The sequence below is a fragment of the Alosa pseudoharengus genome, unplaced genomic scaffold, assembly GCF_046254945.1.
Source record: "Alosa pseudoharengus isolate Yale_2024_CS ecotype anadromous, Long Island Sound unplaced genomic scaffold, YU_APseudo_1.1 YU_APseudo_1.1_scf_8, whole genome shotgun sequence".
Lineage (NCBI taxonomy): Eukaryota > Metazoa > Chordata > Actinopteri > Clupeiformes > Clupeidae > Alosa > Alosa pseudoharengus.
The window spans coordinates 34802263-34824539 of NW_027468870.1; the positions used below are offsets into that span (position 1 = coordinate 34802263).

At 44.6% G+C, this 22277-nt stretch overlaps 1 protein-coding gene across 1 annotated transcript; it reads left to right on the forward strand.

The window, feature by feature from the left end:
- The first annotated feature begins 662 nt into the window (after positions 1 to 662).
- On the forward strand, positions 663 to 18499 carry tecta (tectorin alpha). Its single transcript, XM_076274989.1, has 25 exons — positions 663 to 726; positions 1131 to 1270; positions 1539 to 1826; positions 1924 to 2061; positions 2152 to 2317; positions 2473 to 2885; positions 3206 to 3776; positions 4042 to 4655; positions 4911 to 5478; positions 5734 to 6216; positions 6310 to 6464; positions 6928 to 7567; positions 7893 to 8092; positions 8490 to 8870; positions 9108 to 9394; positions 9829 to 10109; positions 11450 to 11560; positions 12222 to 12424; positions 12609 to 12772; positions 13271 to 13519; positions 13749 to 13911; positions 14160 to 14247; positions 14419 to 14538; positions 17673 to 18130; positions 18488 to 18499. The coding sequence occupies exons 1-25, from the start codon at positions 663 to 665 to the stop codon at positions 18497 to 18499; spliced, it is 6957 nt and encodes a 2318-aa protein (XP_076131104.1).
- Positions 18500 to 22277: the final 3778 nt, after the last annotated feature.

Sequence of the window (22277 nt, forward strand, 5' to 3'; positions counted from 1 at the left end):
GGAGAGCAAGGGGGAGAGAACGCCCCAGGGGAAACTGCTCTTAAAATCAGGGGGAAGATTAGGAGTCGTTGGCCCAATGGCTTTCACCCTCTTTGCTCGCTCACTCATTTTTTTCCCTCCCCGCTCTTGATGATGAGCTTTTTCCTCTTCATTTCACTGGCCCTCAGAGACAGCACTGGTGCCACTGATGCTCCTGTCTCAAAGATTATGTAATGTAATGGGGAAAGACTTGTGAAACCACAGTCATTTAAGTTAAAATCCCAAATGCTTTACAACTACCTTTGTTTATGAATAACCTCACCTCAACTGAGCTTACAATGACCAAAAAATATTGTGACTTTCATTGTACCAGATCTCTGCTGCCAGCTCGGTGTTGCCAGGTGCAGATCCAAGCTCCCTGCCAAGCAGTCCAAGCTCCCTGCTCTTTACAAGAAAGGGAATTTGAGTGTAGACTACAGGAGCAAAAATAATCTGGCCAATTTTTTCAGGACACAAAAACATTTGTTCTTACAAAATATAAAATTTTCAGCGACCAAAACTGATAACCCTCCTAGCCTAACACTTTCAGCTTTGTATCTGTGCAAAAAAAAAAACAGTGCTTCATGAATGCTTGTATCCTCTCTAAATGACGACAAGATTTCTTCTTTGCAGGTGTTTTTAGGATGGTCAGAGCAGGTGCTTCACTCGTTCTGCTCCAGCTTTTCAGCGTCTTCGCTCCTACAGGAGGTGAGGACCCTGTTTGCTCCCCTGTTGCACGTGTTCCCCATCCCTTGTCTGTGACTGGACAATAATGGACCAATCAGTAGAGCCGTGTAGCTAACCCTAGGACCGCAGCAAATGAAATTCAGCCATTACTGAGTTATCAGTTAGATAATCAAGCCATCATGTACAAGGCCTTGTAAAAGACAAACAAGTCCCAAACCTCTATTTTGTAACAAACCAAGTACTCTGTCTCCTGTTTCAGGTTAGTCTGACACTGCAATGATTTTAACAGATAAAAGTCACTCGTGAATATGTATCAGGTGACAGGCCAGCCAGACTTTTGTGACCAGGTTGTGGCCAGTGGTCCTCCGCTTTGTTGACAATGCTGTTACTCTTCAGTAACACTCTGTGATCCCTCCCCCTACCAGCTTTTTCTCAGGATATCCTCTACCCCTTTGGACCGGCCTATAGGGATTTAGAGACCCCAAAGATGGACGATGGCAGCTCCCCAGAAATTCCTCTCCTCATCCCTTTTTTCTTCTTCACCATCCCCTACCGCTCTCTCTACGTAAGTCCCCGTAGTGTATTTGTTTGACCTCGACATTTTCACTTATGGAAATGCAGAGCATTTCAGACAATACGTAATTGGAGCCAACGTCTCCCAATGCAAGTCCGTCCTGTCTTTATTTGTTTGGCCGACAGTTTCACTTATGGAAATGTAGAGCGTTAGAAACAATACTTAACTGGAGCCAACCCATCCATTTGTCTTTCCATTGGGCTTCCCCATCTTGCCATCTGTTCATGTATCTGCTCTACTCTATCTTGTCCACCCGCAGGTAAACAACAATGGAGTGATCTCCTTTGGTGTACAAGTAAGCCAGTTCACCCCTGAAGCTTTCCCCCTCAGCGACAGTCGCTCCTTCATCGCTCCTCTCTGGGGCGACGTACACAATGGCATCCGAGGCGACGTGTACTATCGTGAGACCATGGCGGCAGACATCCTGGAAAGGGCAACCCTGGATGTCCGCAAGATATATAAAAACATGGGCTCCTTCACAGCCACCTGGGCCTTCATTGCAACCTGGCATCAGGTCACATTTTATGGAGGCAGCCAGACCACTCCGGTAAAGCTGGCTCTGTGTTTATGAAAATCACAAGCATCACAATTTTAAAAGATTTACATTATGAGCTGATAGAAATCTCCCCCTTCCCTTTGGCCAGGTGAATACATTTCAGTGCGTCCTCATTTCGGATGGAGTAACATTCTTCTCCATGTTCAACTACGGAGACATTGCCTGGAGCACAGGCACAGCCAGTGGAGGAGATCCTCTTACCGGCCTGGGCGGAACCACAGCACAGGTAAGCAAACCCTAAAAATCAGCCATTTATACTTTTTCAGCTACATTTCTTTAGCATCAGCCTCTCATATCCCATAACTCCCCTCTCCAGTCAGGTTTTAATGGCGGCGATGTGAGTCACTTCTTCAACCTCCCTGGCTCTCGTACCAATGATGTTGTGAACATTGAACAAACCACCAACGTCAACCATCCTGGCCGATGGTTCTTCCGGGTTGACACAGAGCAGATAGATCCAGCCAATGGGTGCAGCTATAATGGTATATATATATATATAGTATATACCATATATATACCATATATGGTAGATAATACACATAGCGCCCATGCATCATACTTTACTCTCACAGTCTGCAATTGCTTGAAATTTCCTACTGCTGTTTACCTTATCACTTCCCTTCTCTCTCTTTCCCAGGTCGTTTCTACCGACGGGGCGAGGTGTTCTGGCTGTCAGACCAGTGCTCCCAGCGGTGCCGTTGTCTGGACATAGATAATGAGGTCTTTTGCCAGGAGGCTCCGTGTGGGCAGCTGGAAACGTGCGAACAGCTGGACGGCGCCTACTACTGCCAGCCTACGCGCACTAGCACCTGTGTGGTGTTCGGAGACCCCCACTACCACACCTTCGATGGTTTCCTCTACCACTTCCAGGGCACCTGCTCCTACTTGTTGGCCCGTCCCTGTTGGGAGAGCCCTGGGCTTCCCTACTTCAGTGTGGAGGCCAAGAATGAGAACCGGGGCTCTGCGATGGTGTCCTGGCTTCGAGACGTCACTATAGACGTTTACGGCCATCGGATAAATCTGCCAAAAGGCAGCCTGGGAACAGTTCAGGTAGGGTTGTTTCCTGATTGTCTGAGCTCACAACAGAACATTGTGGGCTGTTTTGCTATATGAATCCTGGAATCATACGTATAGCTATGTTTCTAAGATTTGCAGCTTTCTGCAATTTGTGTACATCTTGAATATTTATGCAAGTTTATTAAAGTAAATGTTGTCATATGCTCAAATCAAGTCTAAAATAAATTGTGTTGGTACAATATCATTTATCAACAAAATGGCACTAAAAAGAAATCGTCAATTTTTTTGCATTCACAAAATATTTTCCAAGTTTCTTTTTCAAATTCCTGTATGGGCTATTGTACATGATTCAGGTGGATGGCCTGATGCGGACACTTCCAGTGCAGCTTCAGCTTGGAGCTGTCCGAGTGTATCAGTCGGGCGTGGCCGTTGCCCTGGAGACAGATTTCGGCCTCCTGGTGACATATGATGGGCAACACTACGCCTCCATCTCCCTGCCGAGTCCTTACTTCAACAACACCTGCGGCCTGTGCGGCAACTACAACGACGATCCGGCCGACGACCCCGTGCTGCCGGACGGCTCGCTGGCAGAGAGCGTGGTGGAGCTGGGAGGAAGCTGGCGGGCAGAGGACTTTGACTGGCGATGCACAGATGGCTGTGCCCACAACTGCAGTGTGTGTGACCCAACCACCGAGGCCTTCTACTTCAAGCCGGACTACTGTGGCCTCATCAACAAGACCGACGGGCCCTTCCGAGACTGCCGTGCAGTGGTTGACCCAACTGCCTTTGTGTACAGCTGTGTGTACGACATGTGTAGTAACCGGGATAACATCACCACACTGTGCCAGGCCATACAAGCATACGCCCTGGCATGCCAGGCACTTGGGGTTACCATTCGTCCCTGGAGATCACGCACATTCTGTGGTAAGGTTCCATAATCATTTTTAACCCATGCTGCTGTAGGATTCCACAGATATGTCCAATGTTCCACTTCTGTCCAGAAATATGTCCATAGCATACAGTTATAGCAATGAAGTCCTCCTCCCTTCCCATGTGTCCATGCTTTACATACCAGATTCTTTGAACTTTGCATGTTTGCAATCTATGATCTCTAAACACGTTATACACTATGAGCTGGATTACTTTTATTGCTGTAACTTGTATTCCTGTTACCTGGTGATGTTTCCAGCTCTGAACTGTCCTGAGTTCAGCCACTACGAGGTGTGCACCAGCGCCTGCCCCGCCTCCTGCTCTGAGCTGACCTCCCACCTGCACTGCACACACCCTTGCACCGAGGGCTGCCAGTGCGACCAGGGCTACGTGCTGAGCGGCAGCCGCTGCGTCCGCCACGAGGACTGTGGCTGCGAGCAGGACGGCCTCTACTACACCCGCAACGAGACCTTCTGGGCTGGGGAGGCCAGCGATCACGGCGGCGAGTGCTCCCAGCGCTGTGTGTGCGGGCCGGCCGGCGAAGTGTCCTGCTTCACTGACTCGTGCCAGGAGGGGGAAGTGTGCATGGCCGAGGTCGGGCTGCTGGGCTGCTACCCCCGGCGTGAGGGCGTCTGCTTCCTGTCCCAGACACAGGTCATGTCCACATTCGACGGCATCGCGCTGCCAATCCCTGATGAGAGCTCCTTCTACCTGGTGAAACCGTGCGCGGTCATGTCAGCCAACGTGTCTGTCGTGGAGGTGAAGATGGGAAGAAAGCTGGTGAATAAAGGCCCCACCTGGATGCGACCGGTGGTCATCAGGGTGGGTCACGTGGAGGCTCAGATCGGTGGATCAGATTTTGACTCTGCAAAGGTGAGTCAAGGTGTTCAAAGTTCTCAGGAGAAATCCTCTCTTAGCATGTTGATGAAAGATGTTATTTGTTTGTGTATGTGCCTATTTACAACTTCTATATATGTACACACTGTATGTTTGTAATATGCATCTCAAATAATTATGTCTTCTTGTTGTGGTGATTAACTACAGAAGTCTTAACTTACTACTGTTATGAATTCCTCATGTCGAATGGTGAATTATAAACAAAATTGAAAATCTGTGCTCTCTCTGCAGCTGAATGGAGAGCCTGTGGGTCTCCCCTATGTCCATCCAGTGGATATGCTGACGATATACAAGAAGGGAAACATGACTGTTGTAGATTGGAATGGCCTGGTAAAAGTCCGCTACTCCCACCATGGCCAGCTCAATGTCTCCCTCTCCACTGTCTACTACAATGCCACCTGTGGCCTGTGTGGCTTCTTCAACAGCGACCCCAACGACGACCTGCGCCTGCCCAACGGGCGGCAACCAGAGACAGCTGAGCTCTTTGTGGAGGGCTGGAGAGCTATTGCGGATGACCTGACGTGTAATGGGGATTGCGAGGATCTGTATCGCATGTGTGTGGATTTGCGGCTCTACCAGAGCCCTTGGCTCTGCGGGAACATCAACGACCCGGGCAACAGCTCCTTCCTGGCGTGCCACATGGCCGTCAACCCCTCGCCGTTCTTCAGAAACTGCCTCTATAACATGTGTGTGAAAGAGGGCAACCGCTCAGCGCTCTGTTCCTCCCTACATGCCTATGCCTCAGCCTGCCAGGATGCACAGATCAGTTTAGGAGCCTGGCGAACTGCCACCAATTGCCGTAAGCCTAACTGATGCACCTTATGCATGTTCATGTTTCTAAACTTCTCTCACACCAGTTATTGACTAACAATGTGCAAACCACAAAAGCATGTCATGTCGAAGCCTATTTCCTGAATGCCACTGCTCTACTTCTAATATGCATATATCCATAGTTCTCTGAGATATTTGATATGAAATATTTAAAGAGTAAGACTTGATAAACCAAAGCCATCCATTCCCTCACAATCTATTTCCCTCGCTCTCTCCCTCACAGCTCTGCCCTGCCCTGAGAACAGCCACTTTGAGGAATGCGCCAGCTCCTGCCCAGTGACCTGCACCAACCTGGACGAGCTGGACGAGCCGTGCCCGCTGCCCTGTGCCGAGGGCTGCCAGTGCGAGGAGGGCTACGCTCTCCGGGACGGGCAGTGCGTGGCGCGGAGCGACTGCGGCTGCATGTACATGGGTCGGCAGCTGGCCACCAACGAGACCTTCTGGACGGACTGGGAGTGCCAGGAGCGCTGCTTCTGCAACGGTACTGACAACAGCGTCTACTGCCAGTTCGCCCCCTGCGACGCCGAGGAGTTCTGCCAGGAGGACGAGGACCTCTACTTCTGCCAGCCGCGCACCGAGGCGCTGTGCGCCGTCGCCGGCTACAGCCACTTCCTGCCGTTCAGCGGCATTCCGTTCGACCTACAGAGCAGCTGCTCGCTGATGCTGGCCACCACGCAGTGCGGGGAGGATGATGACAGAAGCGACAGTGAGGACGATGGATTTGGGTTCGCATACACAAGTGACATGAGGAACGGGAATGAAAATGACGATGACAACGGGTATGATGGCCCGTTCGGAGCCATCATCACCCGCCTCCGAGGGCTGCCCCAGTTCAAGCTGTTTATCCGGAACGAGGAACGAGACACGCAGCAGTCGATCTGGGTCCGGGGCTTTGTCCTGGAGGTGTATGGCTATGAGATAGAAGTGTCACGGAGCTACAAGAACACTGTCACGGTAAGTAAAAAAACAAAAAAAACAAGAGGGAACCAGCACATGGCAGTCAGATGAAAAAAAACAGTTGGAATGGAATGGAACTGAAGGAAGAAAAAAAGAGAACAGTACCCAAAGCGTTAAAAGATATTTTCATTTTCAATTCAAAGTTTCTAGAATTAAATCATCCAAAAGGGTCTTTCCTTCTGGGCATCATGACAGAAAGTTATTTTTAATCAAGCCTAAACAATAGAGAAGGCGAGAGAGCAGCTCACTTTGATGCCCTGTGCGGTTTTGTATTTCAGTCAGCATCTGTTAGCGTGCTGGACATGCCTCAGAGAATTATCCATCTGAGTGGCATTTGGAACGGGTTCACACCACCCACCAAAGATCTAACAAAATCTGTAGATTAAAAAGCATTGGGCGGGGACCAAATGAAATGATGGGAATGTGATGTGCCCTTGTCCTGTGCTTTCCCTCTGCACAGGTGAATAAGGAGCGCCTGTATCTGCCTCTGAAATTGGGCCCGAGCAAGGTCAATATCTACACCCTCGGTCTGCAGCTGATGGTGGAGACAGATTTTGGCCTCAAAGTGGCCTTTGACTGGAACACCCGCGTGCTGCTGTCCCTGCCACGCAGCCTCTACAACGCCACCTGCGGGCTTTGCCAAGGAGTGCCCCTGTCTGGTTCTACCACCACTGTCACTCAATGGGGCATGACATGGGCAAAGCGCGAGACGTTCTGCCAGGTGGGGTGTGGCGACTCGTGTCCCAGCTGTGGGAACGCGGAGAGGTCTGCCGAGGGCCCCGTGTCAGTGGTCGACATCGCCGGCAACGTAGAAACCGACGCCGGCAACCCTGGCAACCGCTTCCACTTGCCGGAGGGACTGTACGAGTACGTGGAGCCGGAGGCGGTGAGGCTGTGTGGGCTGCTGGTGGACCGCGGCAGCGTGTTCGCCCACTGCCACAGTATGGTGCCGCCGCCGTACTTCTACCAGAGCTGCCTGCAGGACGCCTGCCTGGACCAGGGGGCGCGCGAGACCATCTGCAACTGGCTCCAGATCTACGCCAGCACCTGCCAGACTCAGGGAGTGCCCATCATTGGCTGGAGGAGCAACACACCATGCAGTAAGAAACATCAACAGAGTTGTATATGTGTAAATGTATATGTAAGTGGAGAAGTTATTTTAGGTATTTGAAGGACTATATGTTACATTATAATCTCACCAGCCTCAATATTTTCTTACATTAGCACACTGTAAACTGTAGATGACATGAAGAAGAATTTGTGAATGTCTATGCATATCTAATGTCTATTACCCTCTACAGGTAACGGGTTGTGCAGCATATTGCAATATCTCATATGGACTGTAAATTGTTCACTCACATGCATGCTACAATCCAACTGACAAACTGACCATTGACCAAAGTCTCACTTCTACCCCCTTCACAGCTGTGTCATGCCCAGCAAACAGTCACTATGCCAGCTGCATGATGGTGTGCCAACCCCAGTGTGCCCCGGCCCGTGGGCAGCGTGACTGTAACCAGTACTGTGTGGAGGGATGCCAATGTGACCAGGGATATGTGCTCAACGGCAAGAGCTGCATCCTCAGTCAGAACTGTGGCTGCTACACCAACAGCAAATATTACGAGGTGGGTCCCAGGATGAGACAGTTCTGCGCTAAATACTCAAAGGCCAACTGGAAAAGTTCAACTGGATTGGTACCTTAGTGCCAATGGGGGAGCAAGTTAAGGGAGGAATATCCTGAATGACGAAAAAAAAGAGGGAGGGAGATTTAGAGTGGAATTTATCATACAGACATAAAGCTTTAAGGTTTATGAAGGCAATCCAATAAGGATAACTGGAGAGGATCCACAGCCACAAGATCCAGCCTGTTTGGATTCCTTCTTGTATACAGATTTAGACCACTGCCAGAGCTCCATCGCTGATTTCATATGTATTCCAGCCAAATCAACACAACATTTGAATTATCCTCACTGCAAACACTGCCAAACAACAACATAGCATTTGTTTCCTTGTTTGTGGCAGCCTAAGCAGCTGTTCTGGAACGGCGACTGTACCAAGCGCTGCCAGTGCATCGGGAGGAATCTGATCCAGTGCGACCCCCGCCGCTGTAAGGCCGAGGAGGAGTGCACCCTGCGCAACGGTGTGAGAGGCTGCTTCGCCCGACGCACCCAGCACTGCGTCGCCTCGGGCGGCGGAGTGTTCCGGACCTTCGACGGCGCCTCTCTCCGTTTGCCTGCCTCCTGTTCATTTGTCCTCTCCACCATCTGCCACAAGCTGCCAGAGCTCTCGTTCCAGCTCATCGCCAACTTCGACAAGTGGAGCACGCCAAACCTCACCACTATCTCACACGCCTACCTGTACATCAATGAGGAGAACATTCTCATCTCTGGGAGCACGGTCAAGGTTTGGAAGCTCTTCTCAAACAATGCGGAGGAATTATTGAATTACTTAAAGGAGTTTCTGTATTACCTAAATTAAATGCTGAAAGCATATAGTTATGTTCAGGATTAATTTATCTAATTTACATGTTTTATTTCAACTTTGGACATGACTGTTCAATTTAAAGTGTGTAATATTCCTATAGTATTTACCATAGACCTAAGCTTCATTCACGTCTGACATTCATTATCTCTTTCCCAGGTAAATGGTACCCCTGTGACAGTACCTTTTGTCACGGGCCTGATGACACGCGTGTCCACCTCAGAGGGCTTCCTGGTCATTGACACGCCCCAGGAGATCCAGGTGCGCTACAACCGCTTTAACACCCTGAGCATCACCATGGGGCCCCGGCTGCAGAACAAGGTGTGCGGCCTCTGCGGCAACTTCAACGGTGACCCCACCGATGACTACATCACCTCCCGCGGCAAACCAGCCACCAGCGCCCTGGAGCTTGCGCAGAGCTGGAAGACCAATGGCATGCAATACAGGTGTGCATATGTGTGTGTATGTGTGTTTTATGGTGCATGTTTTGGTGTGCCCATGTGAATATTTGTTTGCTTGAAAGTAATTGCATATTCTGTCCATATCAGTGTTAAATTAAATTCTATTTGTGGTGGTAGGGTTGCCGAATTAACTTGAATGCAACAGTTTTTAACAAATTAGCGCAGCGTGGTTATGATGCTAATCAGATTTAAGCACAATTTAGTACAACCTGGAAAATCATTGTGTGGTGGTCAATGTTGATATTGTGGTGGGCCGCCACAAATAAGTCAATGTATGGTAAACACTGCATATACTCTGCCCAACTGTGTAGGCTAGACCTATGGTACACACTTATACAGGATATATTATGTGCATATATATGGATTTTTGTAAAATTGTATGTTACCTGTGTCTGTTCTTGCTCTCATCCTGTGCTTAGCTGTGATGAGACCCAGTATGTGGCCCTGGCCCAGTCCTGTGATAACACGGCCGTGGCAGCCCTTCAGGCTGAGGACAGCTGCCTGAAGCTCACTGAGATGAAGGGTTTCTTCCAGCCCTGCCACGGCCTGCTGGACCCCAGGCCCTTCTACCAGTCCTGCTATCTGGACGGCTGCTACAACCACCACAAGGCCCAGGTGTGCGGCTCCATGGCGGCATACGCCGAAGCGTGCCGCTCCTTTGGCACACTCACGACCAAGTGGATCACCCAGGAAAACTGCTGTAAGGGGATGGCACCACATACCAGTCAGATTTATGTTGGCAGTAGTTAAAGATGAAATTTTAACAATTAACATGTAACATTTGGTTGACTTTCACTCAGTGAGCTGTTTGTCCATGTTTCCAGATGCTTCCTATAAAAAAATCATAAAAGTCCACTATTGAAAGTAGTAGACCTTACTTGTGTGGATGTGGTCTGATGGGACACTATCTTTAATAGTAGAAAAGCTTGCTACTTTATGAGCAAATATCTTTGAACATCTTTGCGATTTGACATTAAACTCAACGTTCAACTTAAGTTTCATTGCATTAAGCTAGCTAAAGACTGAACTGAACAGCACATAGCTAGCCAGTAAGAGGTTTGAAAAACTGTTTGAAAAATGTTCTCATATTCATAAACCATTAATAAGCTGCTTTAGTTCGCTGCTTTTTTCAGCTAGTTAGTTTGGTGTATAGGCTACTGTAGGCTCATTTGCGGAAGAACCCTTGTACCAGATAGTAGGCTATCTAGACTAGGTACTCCCTCCCCTGGTTAAATAGAGTTGACATGCGAAACTATATCAGCTAGCTTGATAGCAAATTGCAGATGTTGCTAGTTAACGAGTAAAATCATTACTTCCTCATAAATCCTGTCTCCAGATCTATGCTCCAGATAGTTTGGGGTACCCTGGCTGCAATTTACATTTGCTGCCGCTAGGGTGCGTCTAGATTTCTAGGCTAAGTTTGGGGTGTTGCGGCGGTAAATGCTCGAGGATAAAAAAAAAAAAGTCTGCAAGCAGGAAGCCTAGTCATCTGGTGATGTGATCATGCCAGCCATGCCGCCTTATGTTGATTTGTAGTAAAGTCAGTTGTTTTCCTGTGTAATGCTTCAAATTCTAACATATTTTGTTGAATGACAATTTGTATCTTTATTACCATTATTAGGCTAGCCCATCAAGTGTTAGGGTTTAGCCTAATTTATGTAGAACTAGGCCTACCTAGCCTACTCCATTTGAATATGTTCATTTCCTTCATTGGTCATTCTGCCAAATGAGTTAGGAAAGCCTATAGGCCTAGTAATAAAATAATGTAGTAATTTATCTGTTTTCACTACAACTTTCAATGTGACAATATGTCTATAAAGCTAATGTGTGTAGTTATCTGTATGATAATTTACCTAATGATGATTAATGAAATATAGGCCTACAATCTTGTTAAATTAGAGGCAAATGACATCTCCAGATTTACGTGTAATTATTACCATATCTATTCATAAGCATTACAAAGACATATTCAAACAAGAATTCCCTGTGCCTTCACTCAGTTGTGAAGACAGCTAACGCTGTGACTGGACCTGTCTTTAGCAGAATGGATCTATGACCCCTGTGCCGGAGAGATCTGCACAAACAACACGTGTGAGCAGGAGAATGGAGGAGACCTGTGTGGTTGTCCGGAGCTGCCCAGCAATGAGATAGGTGAGATGACTCAAGAGAATTGGGAGAAGAGCATAACATGCATATTTGTTGTATTCCTACTAAGAACATCTATGAACCTTAGGATTAAAGGAATCACATCAAGGAATCACATTTTCTATAGAGAATTAATCATCTAATTTTAGGAAGAATCGGAAGGATTCTGAAATGTGAGATGAGAACAATATGAATGCATTTCTGAAGCTAAGAAGTTACATCAAAGGAAAATTGGATCCTCAGATAGCAATCACTAGGCCTATAGATGATTCAAATGACTAACTTTTGATGGCTTCTCAAGGCTTTAGCAAAACAGGATCTAAAATAATTAGTCAAATTACAGTCTTATAGAAATGTCCAATTATAATGTATAAAGTTTCCCCAAAGAACAAAGCAAGTTAGGACTACTTAAATTCTGCAACTAATTCTTCAATAAACGCTAGCAAAGAGGAAATAAATTCGAGGTAGGGTACTGAACATCTCCATTAGAACTCTACAGGGACGCGGGAAGTCATTCAGAGTTGGGGGTGCTGAGAGTTCTACGTCCAATGACATCATATTAAATGTTCAACTCTACCAAAGCTGAAGCTGTAGTTATCAGGCCTGCGCCTTGTCTTTGAGTATACATGAAAATGATGAACTATTCCTTTTACCGCCCTATGGAAAGGAGAGGATGACATCCTTCAGGCAGAGGTGATATGTAAGCATGCTCGGATGGAGGTCTCTATATCCAAGTGCAGGCTCTTCCAGCTGGGCTTTGAGCGGGAGGATGTGCGCATCAACGACCAGCACTGCCCTGCCATAGAGGGAGAGGGCTACATCTCTTTCCACATCAACAACACCAAAGGTCACTGTGGCTCCATTGTACAGGTGAGCTTCCTAACCACTCTTGGGACTTACCTATCACATGTTCAGATGGTTCTGGATGTCACAAAGAAAGAGATAATTCACAATCAAATCAATCACAGAGATAATATAAATAAAAAACACTGTCATGATATCATTATTCTTTTGAATCAGCTGTGTAGTGCATCATTGTTTTCTTTTAAAACAGTCTAATGGGACACATATCATGTACAAGAACACTGTCTGGATAGAGAGTGTGAACAATACAGGAAATATTGTGACGCGTGACAAAACAATCAATGTGGAGTTCTCCTGTGCCTATGAGCTGGACATCAAGATCTCCCTGGAGACGGTGCTAAGACCCATGCTAAGGTTAGAAGATTTTTTTTGCTTTTGAGGGGTTGTTGGAATTGAAATTTTGAGGAAAAAATAAATAAGGCAAGGAACACCTCATCAAGTCACGACAAACCTATTTTTATGTCCATTAAACTGAAACTAGTAGGCTTACTCTTACACGTTCGAGTGTCTCAAATGATCAAATGGATAGCGTCATGGCAACCACAGGAGAGCTGTAGTGTTGCTATTTTTGTTTGAAATTAATGCTTATCAAACTTGTTTAAGTGCTCTAGCATTGATTGCACCATCTGTGATCACCCGCAGAATTGTTTGCCACATTTCTAGTCAGAGCAGCCTGTCTTAGAGTGTGTGTGTGTGTGTGTGGGGGGGGTCCGGTTGAGTTGACTAATGAAAATCATACATTGCAAATATGTATGTAGTGTATACCTCCATACCAAACACTGACTTTTTGCATTCATTCACTCATATCAGTCACAGAATTTGTTGAAGATTTGTTTGTTATTTTTTTTACAGTGTCATAAACCTCACGCTGCCAACTCAAGAGGGAAGCTTCATCACCAAAATGGCTCTTTATAAGAACTCCTCCTACCGCCAACCTTACCGAGAGGGCGAAGTCATGCTCAGCACGCGAGACATTCTGTACGTTGGCGTATTCGTGGAGGGGGCAGATGCGCGGCAGCTCATCCTCATCGTGAACATGTGCTGGGCCACTCCCTCCCGCTACAGCACTGACCGACTGCGCTACATCATCATAGAAAGAGGGTAACAACACAACACAACCACACTGCATCTGATATTAGGTATAACTATGCAATTGATCATCGATAACACAAAAAAGCACCATGAATGGATGCAACACCCACAAAGCATGTTTTTAAAGGCTCAATTCAATTCAGTTTCATTTATATAGCACTATAGACCTCTGAAGTTCGAAGCTTGATCTTGAACTTGAGAGGTGTAGCATATGAAGACACTCTTACTGCTGTTTCAGCTGTCCCAACGTCAAAGACAACACCATTGGCATGGCTGAGAATGGCGTCTCTCTTACATGCCGATTCCATGTTACTGTGTTCAAGTTCATCGGTGACTATGATGAGGTTCATCTTCACTGTGATGTCACACTCTGTGACTCTGAAGTCCAACCATGTAAAGTGGTGAGTTTTAGTTAACAATGTGTAAGTTTTGTTGATGCATATCTGTGCTGTTAAAAAACTAAAGTTTTCTCTTCAGTTAATCATTATGTTCACACATTATAACAAAACAGAATATTTATAGTATCATATTGCCTTCAAGGACATTGTAAAGAAATGGTTCAATGGTAAGATCAGCCCTAAAAGCAATACAGTCTTCTAAAATGCAATGATCCCTAGCAAATGCACAAATATTTATTCTTTACATTCAGAACTGCCCACACAGCAGGAGAATGTACTCAGGAGAAACTGAACACAGGCAACAGCAGATACTGTCCATAGGACCCATCAAACGCAGAGGTATAGAGTCCCTTTTCCATGTGTTGACATAGGATTTACTCAGTGACTCTCTCTTGCTCTCTATCTATCTGTGTGTGTGTGTGTGTGTGTGTGTTTTTATCTGTGTACCTTGTGTTTGTGAGTATAACATTTGTTTAAAAAAAAGTGTGCTTTTGCAACCTGGGTTCTCAGAGACCGACTGGTGTGAAGACAACAATGGAGGCTGTGAACAGATGTGCACCAGCCAGATGAGGGGACCAGTGTGTAGCTGTGTCACAGGAATGCTCCAGAAAGATAGGAGAAGCTGCAGAGGTGAGGCTCCCACTCTGCACACAAACCTGAGCTATATATCCTCCGCCATCTTACAGTCGGGAGTGAGGTCGTTAGAGAGAGATTTATTTGTTATTCATGAACTAAAATGTCATGTTACAATGTTACAATCCAGTTCATAGGCCACAACATAGATTAGTTAAATTAATAAATAACCTAAAATCGACATAGTGCCACCCAATCTATATCTGCTAGTTTCTCACAGGTAGACAAACTGATGAACATGTCAGATATGAACTGTAAGCTTGCTACATGAAGCTTAAAATAACACTGTAGAAAACATACCATGCTTTAACTGTCAAAAAAATCTTTAATCAATAGCTATCCTTTACCGCTTTACCGCTTTTTTGAGTGATAATGTTTATTTGTTTTCTGTATCTTTCTTTTTTACAGTGGCTGGTTCTGGTGCTCAACTCCAACCTCTCATTCCTCTGGTAATTTTTGGAGTGACCTATGCTCTTCTGACCCTCACACACACATTGTCCTGTTTGTCCTAACCCTTCATGCAACCACACAAGGGAGGAGAGAGGTGGGAAGGACCCAGATTGATGGCAAGTAATTGAGAGACAAGGAGAAAAGGAGCAGCGTAAGAAAACGGAGCATCCATTCAAAAAGCGCCACCATAAAGCAATAATAAAACCAAAACACTGCCGAGAAGAATCATCAGCCGCATCTGTTCAATGATGTGAAGGACATCACACAGTGATCAGCCTTTTCTTATTGGGGCCCTGTGTCTGAAGGCGCTGGAGATATCCAATGAGACAACCCCAGAACGCAACAAATCAAAACAGATCGGGTTTAGACGTGAACAAAATAATTGAACAGGAACAATACAAACTGTGTCAGAATTTCAAAAGTAAATATAGTGGACAATAAAAAGTGTGACTTGGCAAAATTATCTCAGAATTGATAAAACCTAGTGAATCTAATGTTTTAGATGCAGAATATGCCTATTCTATCATCACTTTTGTTTCTTCTGTTGTGTTTTACGAAAGGCTTTGGTATAATTATGTAAAAAGGCTTTATATTTGGGCATTGACTGAGAAATAGAACTAGTTTGTGCAAAAAAAAATTCAACTACCAAAGCCTTTGGTAAATGCCGTCACATTTGTCTTTGGTGCCGATGCCAGTTTGTCTGCTGTGATTCTCTGGATTGATTCATATTTATGTAAAATTTCTCAATGAAATGAAACACACAGCTATACTATAGCCAATTATGAAGCAACTGTGATTTGCAATAAAAGAAACCACTTGAACATGTGACAGTTATCACTGAAATGTTGAGATGTTGTTCTGACAGTGTGGCATTGTATTAGAGTTTGATGAGGTTCTTCAAAAAGGTAACGATCACAAACACCCACAATGCAACATTTTTTTCAATTCGTCATATTTTTACAGAGTATTAATGTGTGAATGTGAAACAAATTCAAAGTGTTTAAGTAACATATAGCAGAAAAAATGTAGAATGTGAATGCAAATTTGTTTAATATTTTTGAACACACACTAGTGTCTTAAAATGTTAATTTTTGCCAATTGTTTTGATCCTGTGAAATGAAATTTCATGAATGAAAGAATGATGGTTGCTGGTGGCACCTTGTGGTGACTCCAAAAGCACTGTCCTTTGGGTATAGTTGAGTCCAAGGGACACCATCACTGTGTATAAAAGGGCATTCCTTTCCGATCTGATCACTAAATGGATGTTTGAGGCATAAATAAAAAGAAATCCCAGACTTTAATTCTGTGGTTCATGCACAAAACATTGTCCATGTGTATTTTGATGTCTATGTTTTTTTTATGAAAATTAGACCCAGAAGATGGGTTAAAAAATGTTCGTAGGCTACTGGAGCCTATAACCTTTCCATTGAAATGGAACCGTAACAAAATGAATAGCCTAAGATATTCTTATGATTCCGAGAAGTGTTTCAGTGAAACGAAAATCTGTTCCATATGTCTAATCAATAGAAGAGCATGCGCTCGTGTGCGTTGATTATAGTTAAATAGGCCTATAGCGTGTGTGCGTGCGTGTGCGTGCTTACGTGTAATCGCGCTGATACGTGTGTGTTTCACGTCGCTAAGGCGACCGCTTGGGAGGCGGTTCCTTGCATCCGACTTGCAGGGGGGAAAAATCCTCAAACATTCCAGCTATCGTGGGATAGAACCTTCTCTACCTCAATTTAAACTCAAACTTATAGTGAAACTGTGTTTACACGGCGCTTTAGAAATAAGTGTAATTTGGACTGGCTTTCTAACAAACTACTCGAAAAACATGAACTGGAACTGTGCAGGTGAGAACCTCTTCGCTCTAGCCTAGGCTACTCCTTTAAGGTTTAGAAATAGTGAGCCCCAGGCACAGAAACAAAATGACATAACAGACTTAGTAGCTACTAGACGTATTATTAGTCACACACGGATTTAAAGCTTGTTCTCGGTTGGGGAAATGTACCAGGCTTGAAGGTCTCACATTAGATACATATTGCAAAATGATAAATCTAAAGTAGTCTACAATACAAATGTGTAATTTTGCCTCAAGACAGGTGTATAATTTGTCGGCCCCTGATGCGTTTATAAATTTGCGTTAATGAAACAATTTACGTCAATGATAGTAGCCTATCATTCTCTTGGAGAGTTGCTGCAGAGTTTAGTCACGTTTTAGATATACTGCATAGGGTACTGTGGGTGTTTCCTTGAATGATATGGGAAATATGCAGAGCCTGAGATTGTCTGACATCACGAGATTCCATTTGCTCTCTTGCTCTTTCTTTCTCTCTCTCCCTCTCTCCGTTTCTCTAATGAAATTTCCATTATCCACTTGCAGAGTGTCTAGAGTGACCTTGCTCCACTTCCTCTCAGAATTGATACCGTTAGGTGTAATGTGAGACATACAGTAGCCCTCACGTTTGTCAGACACATGTTTGCGCTTCCTTTGAGTGTTAATGTGCACGTGAATAGTCTACTGTATGCAATTCTACAATGCCACACCTACAGGTTATTGATTTTTTCATAATAATGTTATTAACACTTTCTCACTGTTACTTCACAGTCTTGGCCCCTTGACTGTTTGCACCCAGAGACTCAAGGCAGCATGTCTCCTGTGTCTTCACCTAAATATTCATCAGGCTCATCACTCCTCACTCATTACGGGCCTTTTGACCAAACCCTGAGCTACAACCGCACTCAGGTCCTCTCCTCCAGCAGGTATGGCGCTCCCACGTCTCGATACCTCGGGACCAGCCCCTGTCAGGCCCGAGCACATCACTACCCTCGGGAGATGGAGAGGGGCCGGCCTGACCCTCAGCTGGACTTCAGGGTTCGCCACTGCGACGTCTCCAGCAGGGCCCAGGTCAGAGGTCAGGGCCTCCAGCCAAACGTGGTGAGGGGACGCTCCACGTCCCGGCCTGTGCACCCACCGGCATCGCCCCTGTCTTTGCGCCGCCGGTCAGTTAGCTACTCAGATCTCGCACAGGAGCTGGTGCTGCTGGACATCAACGACACCCCATCACCGCCTCCCAGGCAGCACAGAGTAGGACGAGACGGGGCAGAGAGGAACAGCAGAAATCTCCTCAGGAACTCAGAGGTACATTATAACATACACTTTTTTTATTAAGAGTTTATGAATGTTGTCACCTAGTTACAGTGCATGAAAATGCACTGTTCTGTTATCCGAAGACTTCTTCTTCTTCTTCTTCTTCTTCTTCCCACCAAATTTCTGCGTCTAATTCAGCTTCAACCGTTTAACGTAGAAACTTCGTTCAAACTTTGTAACGTAGGTCTTGAAAAGGAGACTTGAGGAATGTATTTTTCACTTTTGTAAACTTTATACTTTTTGAGATATTAATAAAAAACAAGCTTATTTTTCCCCATAGACTTTGTATGGGGACTATGACATCATAATGGGCTAATTAACTTGATTTGCACCTGTATCAACTTCCAGCTGCTCAACTAAGTCCCATCAAAAAGCTAGTTAAACTGATTGCGCCTGTATCAACTGCTTTCTGCTCAATTAGGCCAACTCTCTCTGTGTATCTCCATTCTACAAGGATATAAGGCACATTCCATCCAACTTTCTATCCATTCATCTTCTTCAAACCATTCACTCATCTACCCATTAAACTATCCCATTAACATCCATTAAACAATCTGCCTATCAACATCCATTCAACTTTCTGTCTATCAACATCCATTACACTATCTATATTTAACTTTTAAACTATATACTCTGTCTCAGGCTTTAAACATACAATCTGGCTTTACAGATCCTGTTCAACTATTTCCTCTGCCCACAACTGTTTCAAAAAATAAATGTCCTCACTACAATAATTCACTATTAAATAATTTAACTATTTAAACTACTCAACTATTTAACTGTTCAGCCATTTCAACTGTCAGTTGTTATCAACTATGACTTCTGCCAACTCTTATCAAATAAACGTTTGTTTGGCATTTTATGTTAATATACAGTATGTTTATATTTTCATGCACTGGTAATTTCCTCGAAATTACATTTTCTAGTTTTAATTGAAATGCAAAATGCTGCATCTGTTTTATAGATTTTGGATTGTATTTTTGGGGAAATCTGAAAGTCAGGGAATCAGGGTTGTATGTAGTTTGCCAGTGTACGTGTGTGATGAGACATCAGATGGTGCAAGAATTGTTACCGCCACTAGGGGGAAGCAGTGTTTTGCATAACACATGCAGCACAGGATGGGCTTGATTCTACTCCTGGCTATGTGTTTGCTTATTCACATTTCTCCAGTATTTGGTTCTTAAAAATGACAGACTTGAAACAAATCCAATTGAGTTAAGGGTTTTAAAACCAAAATGGATGTTATGAACTGGACACAAGAAAGAATTTGGTTAGAAATTGTAATTAAATCTTTCTCAACACACCGCCAGCTGATCTTTGACCAAGTTGGAGACTCTGTCTGGGCATGTTTTATTGTGAGTCAGGTTTACAGTGTTCTGTAGTCGCTATGGTTACTTTCAGAGGCTGATTTATATCCATCTCCTCAATTCAGTCTAGTGCTGAAATATTGGACCTGCAGATTGACGGCTTTCTCCACTGTTGCTTGAAATTCCTCCTTACCTTTGCAAGTTCAGTCTAATGATTTAATGGAGCCTCTTACCCTTTCAGGACACATTTTCTTTCTTTCTTTCTTTCTTTCTTTCTTTCTTTCTTTATTTCACTTATATGCAACCTCACCCTCTATCCTTGGGAGTGGTTGTTTTGAACACAGTGATTAAGTTCTCTTTTATTGTTCACCTGTCAACACTCCCGATGTGACTCATGTTTACAGTGCAAATTCTCTGTTTTGGTTTATGTTACCTCACCTCACATAACAATATGGGGACATGTTAGTGAAATTCCTGAAATGTATAGCTAACATTGGGGTGTAAGGCTACAAGAAGAAATGTAGAATATTAGTGTGTCTATAAGCGCTTTCAGACATACGTGTAAGACCGGAGGTTCTGCCGATGTTAAACGGTGGGGCCGTATATCTGAACGACATAACCGGTCATATGGAAGTCCGAATTCACCCGGTGTTTATACTACCCCCGACCTAGTATTTCCTCCGGACATTATGTAAATGTGCTGTGTCTGAACGAGGAGTAGAACATTCGGTTAAAATCACACCTAGTGAGAGGGCGTGTTGGTGACGTTTCTTTCATGCGTCCATGTGGTTAGATCTGACTTAAATGCCAGTGTTATGATGGAGTGGCATAGTGCTGTCCAGAAAATCTCCAACCTGGAAAGATGCAGACATCACGGAGCTACTGTCCATGAGGGCATACAACATTTTGATAGAACACCTGAAGGGAACGTTAGAGACACGTTAGGCTACAACTGCATGGCAAGGAGAAACGAATTCAGAAGACTGAATCATCATAAGCAGAAGGCGCTGAAAAGGCAGTAGCCTATAGCGACGTCGTTGACGACAATAACAGGAGTATTTAATAAATTGTTAGCCAACACGGTTTTCTGTTCATTGATAGCCTTCATGACCTGCTGAGCTCGCTGATATTTGCTGAGCATATATGCCTAGAGAAAATGAAAACGAAGAAAACCCAACTTTGTTCCAAGCTCCTTACGTAAATGCTACACATGGGGAGAGGATGCTTTTGGAAAAAATAAACCATGAAAAAACGAACAACTTCACTGTTATTAATGTTAGTATTTTGTTTGTTGCTTAAAAACGTTGAATGATCGATCTTGAAGTCTTGAGTTAGCCTACTGAATTGGCTGGTAGCCTACCATAAAGTTTGTGCATGCTCTCTCTCTCCAACGCAAACCAGATTTGGGGTTCTATAGCCTAGCTAATTCTGGTACATAACATTGAAAACAGATAAATGTGTTTATTTGAAGCACACATACAAATACTGTAGGCTAGGTCAATTTCAAGTGCCCACTTATGTGACTAGCCTACTTCAAGTATTAGCCTTTGCACAATAGATTTCTTCTTCTTTAGCCTACATAATGATAGGCTATATTTTGTAAACAAGAAGCAGCTGTGACAGGCAGCGGCCGCATATAATCTGCGTCATGTCTCAGCATCTTGTGAACTCTACAAGCCCCCACCCCTCACTCGACAACCACACGGAGATTCTGTAATGTGCGTGTATGTCGTTCACACATACGTCCGTGTAAGGTCAGTATTAGGTCCGCAGTTTAGCATCATATCTGAATCATCCGAAGGGTAGGACCTCCGTTTGACAAACCTCCTCATATACTCCGGAGGTTATATCTGAAAGCGCTTTATATGTGTGTAATTTTAGTCAATAATGAGATAATAACACTGATCTAAATGTGTGTGGTGTTGTTGGCACTTCTATATCATGTTTCATCAGTTACAGCAGATGACTCATAATGTGAATTCTCTGGAAAGGGTGTCAGTGTATTTAGTTTCTAGGCTGACAGCAGAAGCTTAACTCAGAAATGCAGTTATTTACTTTTTTCTCCTGAGATTATTGTGTAACTGTATCTCTGGTTAAGGCGTGGAACCATGCAGTGTGTGAATTTGTCCACTGGCCCATTGATACATTTCAGCTCCAACAGGAAGAAAACAGTCTGCCTGGTCTTGACACCTGAGCAACAAACTCACACCCAAACACTCATTTAGACTAAACAAATATCCATTCTCCGTCTAATTGGTTTACGGAGCATACAAATAGTCCTCACCCTCAAAAGCAAACACACCAGCTATATAGATAGTCCCCTTTTCCTTTCTGCCTACGCCATTCCAGAGCACCACTTTCACATCAGGAGATTCCCAAACAATTCAGTCCAGAGAGGAGAGGCTGCTGTCTCCCATGGCAACCAAACACTGCGCGAGATGACAGCTCGAGGATGAGTCAGATGCTGAGAGCATTTGGTGTATTATTGGTTTATGATGACAGGCAAACATTTGGTTGCCGCTGATAGGGGTAAGGACCGCAAGGTTTTACGTGGAGCCAGCTCTAAACTGTGACCAAGGTGGTGTTAACCCATTTAAAACTCGTAGAAGGTTTCATTCCTCCTTTTTTCAGTAGACCCATAGGGGTTGTAAAATTTACACAATAAAGTGCAATGCTGCCCTTTGAACCCTATTTGAGTCCTTGGAAGAAACACAGGGACCTCTGAGTGACGTAAAAAAGACTGCAGTAGCGCAGTAAAAAACTGTAGTGACCTTTGAGTCATTTGAAGGACAGTATAGAGTTATAAAGACTCCAGAGGGTTGTTTAAGGAG

Excerpts from the sequence above, each read along its gene's own strand:
- tecta (XM_076274989.1), top strand. The coding sequence starts at position 663 with ATGGTCAGAGCAGGTGCTTCACTCGTTCTGCTCCAGCTTTTCAGCGTC. Across the intron at positions 5,479-5,733 it reads GCGAACTGCCACCAATTGCC|CTCTGCCCTGCCCTGAGAAC; the intron begins GTAAGCCTAACT and ends TCTCCCTCACAG. Across the intron at positions 8,871-9,107 it reads TCTCTGGGAGCACGGTCAAG|GTAAATGGTACCCCTGTGAC; the intron begins GTTTGGAAGCTC and ends TCTCTTTCCCAG.